This window comes from Archocentrus centrarchus, unplaced genomic scaffold (genome assembly GCF_007364275.1).
Source record: "Archocentrus centrarchus isolate MPI-CPG fArcCen1 unplaced genomic scaffold, fArcCen1 scaffold_37_ctg1, whole genome shotgun sequence".
Lineage (NCBI taxonomy): Eukaryota > Metazoa > Chordata > Actinopteri > Cichliformes > Cichlidae > Archocentrus > Archocentrus centrarchus.
In genome coordinates, this window is record NW_022060264.1 from 672,471 (window position 1) to 689,267 (window position 16,797).

Genomic DNA, 16,797 nt, shown 5'->3' on the forward strand with positions numbered 1-16,797 from the left:
CGGTGCAGCGTCCGCATCACTGCAGAAGCAGCCCCGATCCGCCTGTCGATCTCTCGTTCCCTTCTCCCATCACTCGTGAACAAGTGAATATATATATATATATATATATAATAAATTGCCCACCCTAAAACAGTAATAATGAAAAGTTGTGAAAAGAGTGAAATGAATGACACAAGGACTGTGGCTTATCGCCTTTTACTAGACCCAAGAAAGACTGGCTGCATACCGTGGAGCTGGATGTTGTGTCAGGTAAATCTAGTCTGTGGTCCACACGTGGGCGCGCATGTGAGATGGCCATGTGCCCTGAACAGCAACAAAGCTCTGCAGCCAATCATAGTGTTCCCACGCGCCCCCTCCTTCTCTCCGAGCTCGTGCTCCTGCAGTAGTGTGGTGGTGTTTGGAGGCGTCGGAACATGCCGGAAGGTCCGTCTGGAGCTGCCGAAGTGTCCCGGAAAAGAGGTGCCGACCCGGGCCTGCTATTTAAGCACGTCCCGGAGAGGAAGAGGGCCTGTTGGGGAATTCTGACAAGCCAAGGTTGGTACATCCTTTACCACCTGGGGAGGGGGTGTGTGTGTGTGTGTATTGCTGTAAATAGTCCCTACCAAAGAAGCAGTATGAAAAACACTTTATACAAGTTTGGCTGTTATGTGACTTTGATCCAGGGTGTTCAGAACTGTTGACAGCCCTGTTCCCACGGCCAGGTTTTACCTGCTTTACTTGTCTGCCAGGCTTGCTGAAGTTCACAGCGCTGGAAATGGAAACCGCTGCCGCTTCATTGGTTGTTTGCAGCCCTGTGCCCTTATACACGCTGTTACATTCAAACCTGCTGCTGCGTGAGACACGCACACTCGGCTGTCGCACAGCGGTGGAAGAAGCACTGAAATCCTTACGTGAAATCAGCGGTACTAACTGTGCAAAAATATCCCGTTACCATTTTACATTCCTCTGTGTAAAATCCTGTTTAAGTAAAGATGCCACAGTATCAGCATCAAAATTAAATTTTTACATTTCTAATTTAAACTTCAAAATAACCACAGTGGAATGCTGTAATATCTAATATTTTTCACTATATATAACTCAAAGTTATTGTGGAGCCTAAATTTAAGTTAGAATAACACAACATGCTCTTTTTACTTTTAAGACACATTCACCAACACACACGCACACACGCTCGTTAAGTTCCCCGATGAATCTAAACGGGCCGTAGGTGTGAGTGAATGGTCTCTCTGTGGTAGCTCTGTGACTGAGTGGTTACCTGGTGTGCCCTTCCTCTTACCCAGGTAGCAAGGAGACTCCAGCCTTTTCTGACCTTCAGCTGAAATGGTTTTTTCCCCTGCACAAGTTTTGTGCTTTGCCATTATTTTTCTTCTAATGTTCTTCTTCTATTTTGGGGGTTTTTAGGTTTTGTCAAACCAGCTAATCCAAAGAAAGCCTGGCTATGTCAGACTTGCTTAGTACAGTATGCCCTCCTTTTTAAATGAAACCTTTGAAGGATGCTTCAGTGTAACTGAGCTGTAATATTGTGAGTGTAACATAGTTCAGATGTTTTAAGAATGCTGTTGAGATGCAGCTTATAAAATGTTTTATAAAACATTCCCACAATGTTACATGAACAGTGACAAACAGTCTCAGTGTGACATTGTGACAGGATGTTATTGAGCTTTGAGTGACAAAATGATTTTTTTAATGAAATATTCCTCTAAGCTAGAAGGGAAGGTAGAATGTGGAACATCTGAAGGAAGTGTTAGGCTTGTTTTTGTGTAAGAGATTATATGATGATGTATTTTGAAAGATTCCTACACTGTTACATGGTAATAGTGGAAGAACATTCCCAGGGCAACATTATGAAACTGTTTTCAGGATACTGTCATGGCTTGAAATGACAAATCCCTTTGAAAATATCAATTTAACATTTGAACATGTTGGTTTAATCAGTGATTCTAAATTGTCAGTGTTAATATGAGTGTGAATGATAACCTGTCTTTCTTTCACAGGCTGGCGGCCCATCCAGGGTGTGCCTTTTGACTGGTGCAGTAGACTCCAGTCCCTTGTGACTGTGTATTGGGTCACTTGAAAAATATTTTTGACAAACCTTAGAATAACCTAATAACACATTTCTAAAACCTTTTTTTTTTTTTTTAATTTTAGGGCACAGTGTAACAGTGTTACTGCTGGATATTTTAAACATACTATCGACAAACATTTTCAGAATGCTTTTAGAGAATTTTTGTGGCTTTTAGGAACAAAACGAAAACCTGCTAAGAAAACTACCCCTAGTACATTCCTCAGAACATTTTTAGACCAAGCATTTTCTGAGTTGGTGTTTGCAGCATATGGCCAGCCACAAACAGGAACAGGACTACTGTCAGCAGAGCGGCACATTTTACTCTAAATGACTAAAATAAGACGAGCTTAAAGATGTAAAAAGAAACACAGTTTCTGTAATTTGTGATTGTGTGTGATGGGAAAAATTGTACTCTCCACAAGATGCTATCAGCAGATAATAACTTATTGGAGTGAGGTTGCCTGCCTATTTAACCGTCCACTCTGCAGAAAAACGAAAGATTTCTCCTTGGCAAGCGCATTGATTCACTCACTGACACAGTAAGTCAGCTTTATAAGCAAATAGGTTCGTTTTTTTATGATCTTAAGACACTTTGCCTGTTACAGAAGAAGCCTGTCAATTATTCAATTAATTATTATTAGGGGTGGCTGTGGCCCAGGAGGTAGAGCAGGTCATCTACTAATGTGAAAGTTGGTGGTTTGATCCCTGGCTGCTCCAGTCTGCACGCCAAAGTATCCTTAGCCCCAAGTTGCTCACAATGTGTTCATCAGACTGTGAATGTGTGCGCAAATGTCAAAGATAGAATGCACTTATATGCAGAAGTGTAGGGGCTAAAATACTAGTCTGAATGTGTGTGACCAAAATGTGTTGTATAAAGCTTTGAGTGTTTTGAATAGAACCAGTCCATTTACCATTACCATTTATTCAGAAAGGTAGTTAGCAGCTATTTTTATAATTTGCAGTCTGTTGTTGGTGTTTAGATTGTATGATGATTCTTAGTCTGACATGTCCTGCATACAGGAAGGACAAACAGAAGGAGCGGAGGGATTCTGCTAAATTCAAAATGTCCTATATCTACAATTGGCTGGATGTACCATGGGGAGACGGAGATATGGGTATGTTGGAGATTAGACTGTGTGTGTTTATGTGGTATATGCTGCAACAACAGCTGAGAAAATGCTCATGAGCACTGCTGATATCCTGCTACGGGTCCTTTTTTTGAGCACAAAATAAAAATAAGTACTATAAAAAAACTAGCATTTTTATCATTATGTGCAGTTCTGTGTGAAGTTTTCTGCCTTGAAAGGTTATATAAGAGAGAACATTATTATAGCAGCAAAACAATATTTGCTACATAAATGTATAGTGATCAAACTCAACACCAAGTGGGGATCAGTTGACAGCTCAGGTCCAGAACATACGGCTGATCTGATGATACAATTGTAAAATTGGTCAGTGACCTGTGACCTAGGGTGTCCCGGTGCCATGTGCATTTATGGACATCTTTATGTTTGAACATGGTGTTCATTATGGACAAACTGTGGTTTGCACAGAAGTCTAATAGCAGAACACCACTCAGGTTCAGATCAGGCAGGGCGTTCCTCCCAATCACGTCCCTGCAGGTCTCAGTCATTGCCCACGTGAGCATTGATGTCTCCCAGTAGGACGATGGAGTCACCAGCACCTTCGAGCACCCCACTCAGCAACTCCAAGAAAGCTTGTTCGGTGCCCAAGTGTGAACGATAGTTGCAGGGAAACGACCCTCTCATCCACTGGAAAAAAAAACCCCCAATATACAGGTAGGGGATACAAGGATACCTGCCCCAGCCCACCGCCTCTCACCGAGGGCAACTTCAAAGTGGAACAGAGTCCAGCCCCTCTCCAGGAGACGGGTTCCAGAGCCCAGGCCATGTATTGAGGTGAGCCCAACTATATCTAGCCTGTATCTCTCAACCCCACCAGAGAGGTGGAATTCCACGTCCTGTTAGCCAGCCTCGATATCCAGGAATCAGTCCGCCGGGACCCTGTAGAGAACACCACAGATCTGTGAGCCAGTGTCAACAATGGAGCCACAGTTGAGGTGGTTCGGGCATCTGACTAGGATGGCTCTTCGGTACCTCTTGGGTGAGGTGTTAGGTGAGGCGTGTCCCAGTTGAAGCAGGCCTAGAACAGACCCAGGACACGCTGGAGAGATTATATCTCTCAGCTGGCCTGGGAACACCTTGGGGTCCCCCCCCTCCTAAACTGGAGGAGGTGGCGGGGAGAGGGAGGTCTGGGTTTCTTTGCTTAGGCTGCTACCCCCGTGACCCGGCCTCAGATAAACGGAAGAAAATGGGCGGATGGATAAATGTATAGTAGAGTAATGGTGTCACAGCCCTTCAGTGTGTGTTGGAATCTAAGCTTTTCTGTTCTGTGTTTTGGTTTTGGAAGCTTATCAGGCCATAGGTTCATGTGCGATGTACACACATGTGAGTTCCTCCAGCCCCCCCCCCCCCCCCACCCCCCACTGTGACCCTGAACAGGATAAGCGGAAGAGAATGGATGGATGGATTATGTGTACTTCTTTGTGTACAGAATGTCAACTTGCTGTTGGGATCATACTTCTAGCCGTCAGCATTGACTATTACATTTACTTTTTCATTCACTGACTTTTAATATAAATGTTTCACTGTATAAGGTATAAGATCTGTGGGCAGAGCTACTTCTTCCTCTTATTTTAGACTTTTGGATTATGGGATCATGTGTCTGACCCCCCCACCCCCCATATGCTCTATGCAGCTTGATGTGGCTGTTGAAGAAAATAGAACTGGTTCTGTTTTAAGTAATTTTGAGAGATGCTTCTGAAACACACCACAGCATGTCTTGTGGAATTGGAAGCATTGTCTTGAGATGGTGTAATCAGATCCAGATCACAGCGCTGTGTGCCCTATATATTCCTGATGCTAGGGCTGAAATACTGCACACTTCACTGGTTAGTACCCCATCTTCAGATATAAAGCAGGGAAGGGGAAGGTTACATACAGAGTCTATGTAATTTGATATACTGAAACTCCTGTGAGCTAAAACATTTCACCCTTAGCTGGGATTCTCCCATAGACTGTGGATTCTGTCCTGATACCACGCATGGTTCATGGAGCTATATGGATCAACTTCACATTTAGATCGAAACAGCAACTACAGACAGAGGACTTGGAGAAAAGTGAGCTAAATTGTAGGACTGCCTGGTGATTTGTGAAAATATGTTACTGAAATTTGATTCCAGCTGTCAGTTGTACTGCTCCCCATCCCATCAGCTGTTAGGGGCAAATACTGAGGAGTCATCTTTCCACACAACAGTTAGCTACTTAGTCAAGAAAGGTTCTGTGCTAAGACCAGAAGTTTTACACTGTATGTTCTTGCCTTAGGCAAGATTATTAGAAAACACTGCATACATTTTCATTGCTATACAGACGATACCCAGCTTTATTTATCTGTGAAGCCAGATGAGGCAAATCAATGAGTTAAACTACAACCATTAATAATTATTCAGCTCTGGCTCACAGTCTGTCTTTTGTCCTGTCCCCTGCTTTTAGGTACCGGGATGAAATATTCACTGTCAGATCTAAAGCTGATGTAGGCACTGGGTTCCTCCTGGTTCAAGACAATGTCTGGTGTCACGTGTGCACAGTATGTAGATAGTTCCTGGATGATAAAGGCAATGATGCCATTGAATGGCCCTCATGTTCCCCAGACATATGTCCAATTGAGAACCTCTGGGATGTTATGTGTAGGTGCAGCCAAGGCGTGACAGACAGTCCAGGAGCTTGTCAATTCCTTGATCCAGCTCTGGACATACATCCCCCAGGCTGTCTCATCACGAGCATGTCTAGACATTGTTGGAAGTACATACACGCACATGAAGTACATATATACTGCTGGATCAACTTCATTTTTGGTGTGATTCTGAATCCAGCACCGATCCTCTTGACAGTTAGTGCTATTTGAAGCCACAGCAAAAGTTAGAAAAGGGTCATTTTTTTGTGTGTACTTTACTTTTGATATTCCAACATAGAATGAATCTGAATGGCAGACAACTGTCCCAAAAAAAAACTTTAACTGCCTTATTTATTTTATAATTTGATTTTCTTCAAGGGCTGGCCAAAACCCTAAAACATCCTGTGAAAAGTTAGGAAAGTTAAAATCTTAAAGGATGGCAGAATCTAGGAGTTTAAAAGTAAAGTAAAGTAAAATTTTATTTATATAGCACCTTTCTAGATAAAATCACAAAGTGCTTTACAGCAATTAAAAGAAAACAGTTATACACAATAAAACACACACAAACCACTAGTTAAAAGCAAGGCTGTACAAATGAGTCTTGAGCTGTTCTTTAAATGATTCAATAGAGTCCACAGATCTCAGGTGTGATGGTAGTGCATTCCACAATTTAGGAGCTGCAACCTCGAAAGCACAGTCTCCCTTAGTTTTTAGCCTAGAGCGTGGAACCACTAACAGATTTTGGTCAGAAGACCTCAGCAGTCTGTGTGTTATGTATGGGTGTAAGAGCTCACTAATGTATTCAGGCATTTGACCATGCAGAGCTCTGAAAGTGATCACCAAGATCTTAAACTGGGATCTGAACTTTATGGGAAGCCAGTGCAGAGATGACAAGATAGGTGTCACATGAGACCACTTAGGGGATCCTTTAAGTAGCCTGGCAGCAGCATTTTGGACCAACTGGAGGCGATTCAAAGATGATTTACTGAGACCAATGTATAAAGAATTACAGTAGTCCAACCGAGAGGAGACAAAAGCATGAACAATAATTTCCAATTCCGGCTTGGGCACCGTTCGACAGAGGCGGGCAACATTTCGCAAATGAAAAAAGCAGGATCGCACAAGGCTATTAACATGTTTCTCAAAGCTAAGAGCTTGGTCAAATGTAACTCCTAGGTTTCGAACATTTGACTGAACCATTGATGATAAAAAACCAAGATTGTTTATCACAGTGGGAACAAAGCTATCAGGTGCACAGACAAGAACTTCAGTTTTCCCGGTATTAAGTGAAAGGTAGTTAGCAGCCATCCGGTTCCTTACAGCCTCAACACAATTCTGAAGAATAGATAGTTTTTTAACATTCTGTGGAGAAAAGGAGATATACAGCTGAATATCATCAGCGTAACAATGATATAAAAGAATTATATACATATACACACACACACACACACACACACACACACACACACACACACACACACACACACACACACACACACACATATATATATATATATATATATATATATATATATATATATATATATATATATATATATATATATATATTAGCTGCAATCTTCAATTCCAGCTTATTAATTAATCAAAGACCCAGACAAAGTTTTCATTCTTTTGAAAGCCTGACTCTTAGTCTTGTCCATCCTAATTGGGAAAATCAAAAACCTGTTTTATTTGTTATTATCTATCGTCCACCTGGTCCTTACTCAGAGTTTCTGTCTGATTTCTCAGACTTTTTATCTGATTTAGTGCTCAGTTCAGATAAAATAATTATAGTGGGTGATTTTAACATCCATGTAGATGCTGAGAATGACAGCCTCAACACTGCATTTAATCTAGGGCTGCAACTATTCATCGATTAACTCGATTAAATCGATTCTAAAAATTTATCGACACAAATTTACTGTGTCGACGCTTCGTTTAAACTCTGCAGCGCTCAGCTGTCTCGGTGTAAGCGGCGCTCCTCACTAGCATTAGCAGCATTAGTGCTGACGTTTTTTTTGGGTTTATTGGGGGCTGGCAAACCAACATAGAACTGCATTACCGCCACCTACTGGACTGGAGTGTGAATCACTCACGTATACACAAGCACACATTCTAAAAATCTCTCCGTCGCTGCGATGGATTTAATTTAACACGGAGTGGATCATCACTAGAGTTGCCACCTGTCTCGTAAAATACAGAACCCCGTATGTTACGGGACTCCGTGGAATACGGCTCCGTAACATGCCGTGTTCCGTACTTTACGGGACGGGTGGCAACTGTCGCTGACATGCATTTCCACGCCTCCACTGCTCTCTGTGTGTCTGTGTGTGTTGTGCTCGCTGAGAATTTCAGCTGCTATTTTTGTCTTTACTTCAGCTGTAGCTACCAGATCTGGTTTGCTAGCGACCGCGGGCCATTAGCACTAGCGATGGTTCGGTACCGGAAGGCCCACCCCCCAGGACCGAGGGGCTCCTTCAAAATATTTTTTATACTTTAATCCCTTATTAGTGACTAAATATAGACCTGCAGTAGAAACGTATTTTCGAGAATGCTTGTGAATACAAAGCATTACACCATTACTCACACATGCGCTATGGCTCCACTAGTTTTTCAAAACACTCATAGCAGGCAGCGGTTTTAACTGCGCAAGCGCAAAGAGGCGAAGCTGTGACGGTGAGCTCAAGTAGTGAAAAAGGAAACGTTTTTCCAGCGTCCAAAACAGCAGCTTTTTCTTTTAGTAACCACCATTAAATCTGTGAAACAGCTGGAGGTCCTTCATCAGCAAGTGTTAAGGTGAAGAAAAGAGAACTTTGTAGCTGCTCCATTCACCACTGTTTGTTCACATGGCGAGAAACTGCATTACGGAAGTTAAAATATGCAGATAAACTGTTAATAAAAAAAAGTATTTCTTATCCGATTACTCGATTAATCGCTGGAATAATCGATAGAATACTCGATTACTAAAATAATCGTTTTATGCAGCCCTAATTTAATCTATTGTTAGATTCAATTGGCTTCTCTCAAAATGTAAAGGAGCCCACCCACCACTTTAATCATACTCTGGATCTTGTCCTAACATATGGCATAGAAACTGAAGACTTAACAGTATTCCCTGAAAGCCCCCTCCTGTCTGATCATTTCTTAGTAACATTTACATTTACTTTAATGGATTACACAGCAGTGGGGAATAAGTTTTATTACAGTAGAAGTCTTTCTGAAAGTGCTGTAACTAAGTTTAAGGATCTAATTCCTTCATTGTTATGCTCTTCAGTGCCATGTGCCAACACAGTGCAGAGCAGCTACCTAAACTCTGCTCCCAGTGAGGTCGATTATCTCGTCAATAGTTTTACATCCTCATTGCGTATAACTTTGGATACTGTGGCTCCTCTGAAAAGGAAAGCTTCAAATCAGAAGTGCCTGACTCCGTGGTATAATTCACAAACGCACAGCTTAAAGCAGATAACCCGAAAGCTGGAGAGGGAATGGTGTCTCACTAAATAAGAAGATGCTCATTTAGCCTGGAAAAAGAGTTTGTTGCTCTATAAAAAAGCCCTCCGTAAAGCTAGGACATCTTACTATTCATCATTAATTGAAGAAAATAAGAACAACCCCAGGTTTCTTTTCAGCACTGTAGCCAGGCTGACAAAGAGTCAGAGCTCTGTAGAGCCGAGTATTCCTTTCACTTTAACTAGTATTGACTTCATGGATTTCTTTACAAATAAAATTTTAGACATTACAGAAAAGATTATTCATAACCATCTCAAAGATTATTCTTCATGTTCGGCTGCTTTCAGCGCTGCTGGTATTTGTTTAGACTCTTTTGCTCCAGTTGATCTTTCAGAGTTAACTTCAATAGTTACTTCCTCCAAACCAGCAACATGTTTATTAGATCCCATTCCTACTAGACTGTTCAAAGAAGTCTTTCCAATTATTGATGCTTCTATCTTAAAAATGATCAATCAGTCTTTATTAGTTGGCTATGTACCACAGACCTTCAAGTTGGCTGTAATTAAACCTCTACTTAAAAAGCCATCACTTGACCCAGCTGTCTTAGCTAATTATAAGCCAATCTCCAACCTTCCTTTTCTCTCAAAGATTCTTGAAAGAGTAGTTGTAAATGAGATGATCAGCTAACTGATCATCTGCAGAGGAACGGTTTATTTGAAGAGTTTCAGTCAGGTTTCAGAATTCATCACAGTACAGAAACAGCATTAGTGAAGGTTACAAATGATCTTCTTACAGCCTCTGACAGTGGACTCATCTCTGTTCTTGTCCTGTTGGACCTCAGTGCAGCTTTTGATACTGTTGACCATAACATTTTATTACAGAGATTAGAGCTTGCTATAGGTATTAAAGGTACTGCACTGCAGTGGTTTGAATCATATTTATCAAATAGACTCCAATTTTTTCATGTAAATGGGGAGTCTTCTTCACACACTAAGGTTAATTATGGAGTTCCACAGGGTTCTGTGCTAGGACCAATTTTATTTAAATTATACATGCTTCCCTTAGGCAGTATTATTAGAAAGCACTGCATCAATTTTCATTGTTATGCAGATGATACTCAGCTTTACCTATCAATGAAGCCAGATGACACACATCAATTAGTTAAACTGCAGGAATGTCTTAAAGATATTAAGGCCTGGATGACCTCTAATTTCCTGCTTCTAAATTCAGATAAAACTGAAATTCTTGTTCTCGGCCCCACAAATCTTAGAAACATGGTGTCTAACCAGATACTTACTCTGGATGGCATTACTTTGGCCTCCAGTAACACTGTGAGAAATCTTGGAGTCATTTTTGACCAGGATATGTCCTTCAATGCACATATTAAACAAATATGTAGGACCGCTTTTTTGCATTTGCGCAATATTTCTAAAATTAGAAACATCCTTTCTCAGAATGATGCTGAAAAGCTAATTCATGCATTTATTACTTCTAGGGTGGACTATTGTAATTCATTATTATCAGGCTGTCCTAAAAGCTTTCTGAAAAGCCTTCAGCTGATCCAAAATGCTGCAGCTAGAGTACTGACAGGGACTAGAAAGAGAGAGCAGATTTCTCCCATATTGGCTTCTCTTCATTGGCTCCCTGTTAAATCTAGAATAGAATTTAAAATTCTTCTCCTCACATACAAGGTCTTGAATAATCAGGCCCCATCTTATCTCAAAGACCTCATAGTACCATATCACCCCAACAGAGCACTTCGCTCTCAGACTGCTGGCTTACTTGTGGTTCCTAGGATACTTAAGAGTAGAATGGGAGGCAGAGCCTTCAGCTTTCAGGCCCCTCTTCTGTGGAACCAGCTTCCAGCTTGGATTCGGGAGACAGACACCCTCTCTATTTTTAAGATTAGGCTTAAAACTTTCCTTTTTGATCAAGCTTATAGTTAGGGCTGGATCAGGTGACCCTGAACCATCCCTTAGTTATGCTGCTATAGGCCTAGTCTGCTGGGGGGTTCACATAATGCACTGTTTCTCATTCACCTTATTTACTTTGTTTATACTCCACTCTGCATTTAATCATTAATTGATATTAATCTCTGGCTCTCTTCCACAGCATGTCTTTCTCTCCCCTCAGCCCAACCGGTCACAGCAGATGACTGCCCCTCCCTGAGCCTGGTTCTGCTGGAGGTTTCTTCCTGTTAAAAGGGAGTTTTTCCTTTCCACTGTCGCCAAGTGCTGCTCATAGGGGGTCGTTTTGACTGTTGGGTTTTCTCTGTATTATTGTAGGGTCTTTACCCACAATACAAAGCGCCTTGAGGCGACAGTTTGTTGTGATTTGGCGCTATATAAATAAAATTGAATTGAATTGAATTGAATATATATAAGCTGATCTCTTGTATATGCGCATTTTGTTGTTATAGCTGCATATCAGCCAACACCTAGCTATCATCGTGCTACCTATTGGCCTGTCATGGGAAATTGTTTTTGTTATTTTATTTGTTATTTAAATGTAATTAACAGGATCATGATTAGTCAGTAGTGACAGTTGATGTCGATCTGAGGATGCAGTATCATTTTGTGTTTGTTAAATACATATTTCAGTGGTCCAAAAGCCAAACGTATGGTGTCCAGCTGGGTGGACATGTTTGTAACTCCATGAAAAATAAATTTGTAAACAAAATTTCAGTTGCATTTTTTTTTTTTTTATTCCTAAAGAGGAATAAAAACACTCTTGACTGAGGTTCTCATAATTCATGCATGAAATATACACACATATATACATTATTTTTTATTCTTTCTATATGATAAATGGTTGCAGCTGTAACAACTGAAATTTAGCTCTGGGATCAATAAAGAAGTATTTCTGACACATAAACCTGTATAATTGTGTGTACCTTCCAAGATAAACCAAATAAATATAAAACTAAACAAATATGAAATTAACAGTATAATTAGGGACGCCACCATTTTATGATGCAAATGTTTCAATTTCAATTATTGTGTAACTGTTGGTCACAAGCAGCATCTACAGCAGTCTAGCCTCTTTAATTGCAGATATAATCTGTTATGGAAACGAGCGTGAGGCCAGAGGCATGCACTACGAAGCAGATTTTGGGATTATCCAGGTAACTTCAGGGACCAGATTTTCCTCATGCAAAAATAGTCTTTCAGGAGACACCGATGTAAAGTGCAAAATTAAAATATGCTTTAGAGAAAATGTTACTATCAAGAAGAGGGATGAGCACGTCACAGTGTGTATGAACATACACATCCTGAGGTTTATCCTCCATCCTAAAGTTCTCTTTATACCCATCCTAGGTTCACCCTCTCCTGCAGACAAGGGAACCCAAAACTACAAAATAAGCATCCAGGGCATCTGTAGTTCCTCCACAGAAATAAAACAGAAGATAGTCAGGTCATCAGGAAGGCTCCTCCAGGCCTGACGCTTTCAGGAGTGAGGCACTCCGGAAAAATCACTTACACAGATGGGCAATAAAAAATTTGGACATAAGGCCAAAAAGATTACATTATATTCATGTTCTTAAGAAATTAAGTATTTTAAGGTTTGATTATTTCAGTGAATCTGCTAATCTTAAACTGTCCTGTCTACATAGTGTTCAATAACAGGAACTGTAAGGTGCTATTATATAAATCCTCATTTGGAGTAACAGGCTTTTACTGTTTAGGGGTCAACATGTTTAAACTGAGTGAGACAGCATTTAACAGAGTCATTAATGATCTGATGCTTCTTCTTTTCTACAGTTTTAGCTGGGTCTGCATTTTTTTTCTGAAATCTGAATCACTTTAGTTTGTACATAATGTTTCATACAACCTCTTCAGTATACTTTGCTGAGTTTAGTGGATTTCAAGGGTCCATCTGGCACCAATTAACTTAAATGCTGTGGTATGTGACCTTGGTTTATGCTGTATATGTATTCTTTCACAAAAAAAAAAAAAAGGTCTCCATAAAGTGTGTGTGTGTATGTGTGTGTTCGTTCAGGGTCCTGGGCAGATCGTTCTCCCCTCCATGAAGCAGCTTCTCAGGGTCGGCTGCTGGCCCTGCGCACTCTGCTGGCCCAGGTACCACCATTAAATTCATGCCATAAAGAGATAAATCAGAAAGTTCCAATAATTCACTTAGAGCAGAAAAGCCCTATACACGCACAAGTCCATTTGTTAATAATTAACTCAAATACTGATACAACTGAACGAGCAGGACTGCAGTGTGCATCTGAAACAAACAGACAGTATGAGTGCCGTTATTTTATTTTTTAGGGCTACCACGCCAACATTGTCACCATTGATCATGTAACTCCTCTTCATGAAGCCTGTCTGTCAGGACATGTTGCATGTGTCAGAGCATTAATAAATGCTGGAGCTAATGTAAGTATCAACAGCTCTGTGTACTGGATTTCACCCTTTTCTTTTATGGATGTATTGTGTACCTGTGTATAGGCAGCTGTGTTTGTGTAACTCACACCTGTGTGTTTTTAGGTGAATGCTGCTACCATTGATGGCATCACTCCTCTGTACAACTGCTGTGCCTCTGGGAGCGTTGGTTGTATGGAACTACTCCTGCAGAGTGGAGCGCACAGGCGTGCACCTCACACACACTTCCCCTCGGCTTTGCATGAAGCCTGCAAGAGAGGTAAATACACACAGCACAGTGTTACAGCTGGACTGGTCTGTGTGTGTCACTTCAGACACTGTATTGCTGGATTTGACTGAGACAGCTCTGTCCAAATTCAGTCATATTAAAGCCGCTGGCAAATTTTTGCCTCTGCAATTTAACTTGAACTTTCTAAATGTTTTATTATTGTATATGTACATGTGCAGGAAATAGCCAGTGTGTGGAGTCCCTGCTGTCTCATGGAGCAGATCCAGATGATGAAGTATCCCACTTGGGCTCTCCTCTGTATGTGAGCTGCCTGCACCGACACACCGCCTGCTCAAAGATTCTGCTGCACAGAGGTGTGTCTCAGTCATTCAGAGCCGTGTCGCACATAATGTCATTGATGTTTAATGCAGTATGAATGGCAAAAATACTTTAGACTAATATGAACCTCATATTTTTTCTGACCAAAAACAATAATCTCAGCACTCTCAGTCAATCTCAACTCTAAAATTGTTCATAAACTTGGAGGTGTTAAAAGAAAAGCAGTGAAAATATGAATTTACTTACAAATGCTAGTCTTCTAACCCTGAAGAGACATTGTGGAGACATGTAAGACTTCAATTCCACTGTTATAAAAATGTAAACTGTGAGGGATGGAGACCATAGTTCTGGTCTTAGCATGGGAACATTGTAATAGAAGGTCCTCCTGGGCTTGTTAGATCTGAAGGGTTTTAAGAGGTGTGTGTTTAAAAAGTCAGAAATGGTAGTGCAGTAGTAAGCACTGTCCTCTCACAACAAGAAGGTTCAGGGTTTGATGGCTCTGGTTGGCTGGGGCCTTTATGTGTGGAGTTTTCTCCACATACTTCAGCTTCCGCTGTCTTTCATGTACATGTATGTGTGAATGAAAGCTTGATAAAGTACTTAAGGGTATGGAATAAAGTGCCGCATGAAGATTTGTGAATGATGTGGGTTTTAGTTTCGAACAGTTTGAATGGTTTATAAGATCAGAAAAGCACTTTCTAAAAGTGCCAGTCTCTGTCTACGTTCATGTCTAAGATGACTGATTTTGCTCTCCTCCTGCCTGTGTTTGATCTAGGAGCAGATGTGAGTGTAGGGAGAGGATGTGACAGCCCTCTGCATGCAGCTGTCAGACAGGACAGTGCAGATCAGGTGTCACTGTTGCTGGACTACGGGGCTAATATTAACTTGCGAGACAGTAACAATCAGCGGCCAGTGGAGCTAGCACCTCCTGGTGGAAAAACACAACAGCTCCTGCTGGCATTTGAAGGTACTGCAAAATCTGCTCTGGTGATTCTCAGTATTGTTGCATGGAACTATTTGTAACTCAAGCTGATTCGTATAAGAGCTGCAAAAGAGCTCCATTCTGTCTCTTTCCAGTGTCTCCAAGGAGTCTCTGCCAGCTGTGTCGTCTTCGCATCAGAAATCTGATTGGGCGATCCAGATTGAAGCTGCTCCCTCTGCTTCCTCTCCCTGCCCTGCTCACTCACTATCTGGAGCATATAAGTAATGAGCAATGATGGGCACACATGTGCAAGCCTTTACGTTTGGCTGTACTGAGCCTTGTATCAACCTCTTTTCGTGCTAACATATCACTGTATGATGGAGTTTGGTTACTCAGAATTCACAGATGTTCTGCTGCATGCTGTGATCTGCAGAATAAATTGCTTTTGTATTGACATAATCAATAATTTCTATTTTCAATAGGAGTTTATGATTTTTATGATTACATGATGATGACAGTTTTTCCTGAGTTTGAACTCAGTGTTTAAGCACAGTTTGAAATGCTTTTTGTTCTTTCCCAGCACCATGCTCTTAATGTTGTTATCACCTGATAAAGTGTGGCTACTATTTGTTTTGCTAGTCTTATGAAGTCACATTTTGTAGGTTTTCTCATGGTTTTTTTCCCTCATTATTATCTCGGTAATGGAGAATCTTCACTAGCTGACTGTGTTGGCAATTGTGCCGTAATCCTAGAGGAGCCTTGGAGGACACAACAGGGTTTCAGAGCTGGAGATGAAAGAAATAAAAACCGCCTGTTTCAGCCGTCATCGTGGGAAGTGGGAGATGATAGGACAGTGAGATGGATGAGCCAGAAGGAACAGTGACTAGAATGATGTATTTCATGGAAATGTTGCCACATTCACACTTCCTGGACCACAGTGAGCTGGTGCCTGGCTTCAGGACTGAATGCTGAACTGTCCTCAGTCACTGCTGTTACTGTTTGGAGAGTCCTCTGACACAGAGCTCATCCCGATGCCTCCGACTGCAGTGAATACATGTGTATAGTAATACTGGGTAACCCCGAGCACCCAGTGCAAAGCTTACTTGGTCTGTGTTTATGCTCTGCTGTTACAAGGCACGTACCACATCCTATTACAATACCTGCATTTATTTGTTAGAGTTTAGCGTCTTATTGTAATATATTTAATTTTTAACAAGCAAACCCTTCACCTTTTAATAAGCTATTTAACAGAACTTCTTGTGATATTGTATTTATTTTATTGAGCACTGTAATACAATCATTTTGCAACTTTTGGTCTTAATAAAGCGTGTCTTATCTAACCTTACTGAATGTCTAATTTCAACTGTAAAGTATCTGAAATTCCTGTGTGTATAAATACCTCAGTGAGGTGTCTGGTTGTACACTGCAGTCAGCGGGGGGGTTTAGTGCATTTCACTGGGTTTTCTGCTGGCATGTACACGTATTAGGTTAAATGAGGCCAGAGAAGTGCTGCTGTCGCGTCTGAAAGTGCTAAAATTACCTGTGCACAACTGACTCAGCTCTCCACGTTCCGCTGGTACTGTTCCACCTGTATGAATGTGTAGTAATTTGTGTGCATGATGCAGATGCCTCTCTGTTGTTCTCGTCTTCTTATATGACGTGGACATTGAGC

At 41.2% G+C, this 16,797-nt stretch overlaps 1 protein-coding gene across 2 annotated transcripts; it reads left to right on the forward strand.

The window, feature by feature from the left end:
- The first annotated feature begins 346 nt into the window (after nt 1–346).
- LOC115776769 (ankyrin repeat and SOCS box protein 5-like) lies at nt 347–16,452 on the forward strand. 2 transcript variants are annotated; one of them, XM_030724536.1, is made up of 7 exons: nt 347–534; nt 13,268–13,347; nt 13,543–13,650; nt 13,762–13,915; nt 14,104–14,238; nt 14,979–15,170; nt 15,281–16,452. In XM_030724536.1, the coding sequence occupies exons 1-7, from the start codon at nt 414–416 to the stop codon at nt 15,418–15,420; spliced, it is 930 nt and encodes a 309-aa protein (XP_030580396.1). In that variant the 5' UTR covers nt 347–413; the 3' UTR covers nt 15,421–16,452. The 2 variants fall into 2 exon arrangements, with proteins under 2 accessions (XP_030580396.1, XP_030580397.1); XM_030724537.1 differs by lacking the exon at nt 13,543–13,650.
- Nucleotides 16,453–16,797: the final 345 nt, after the last annotated feature.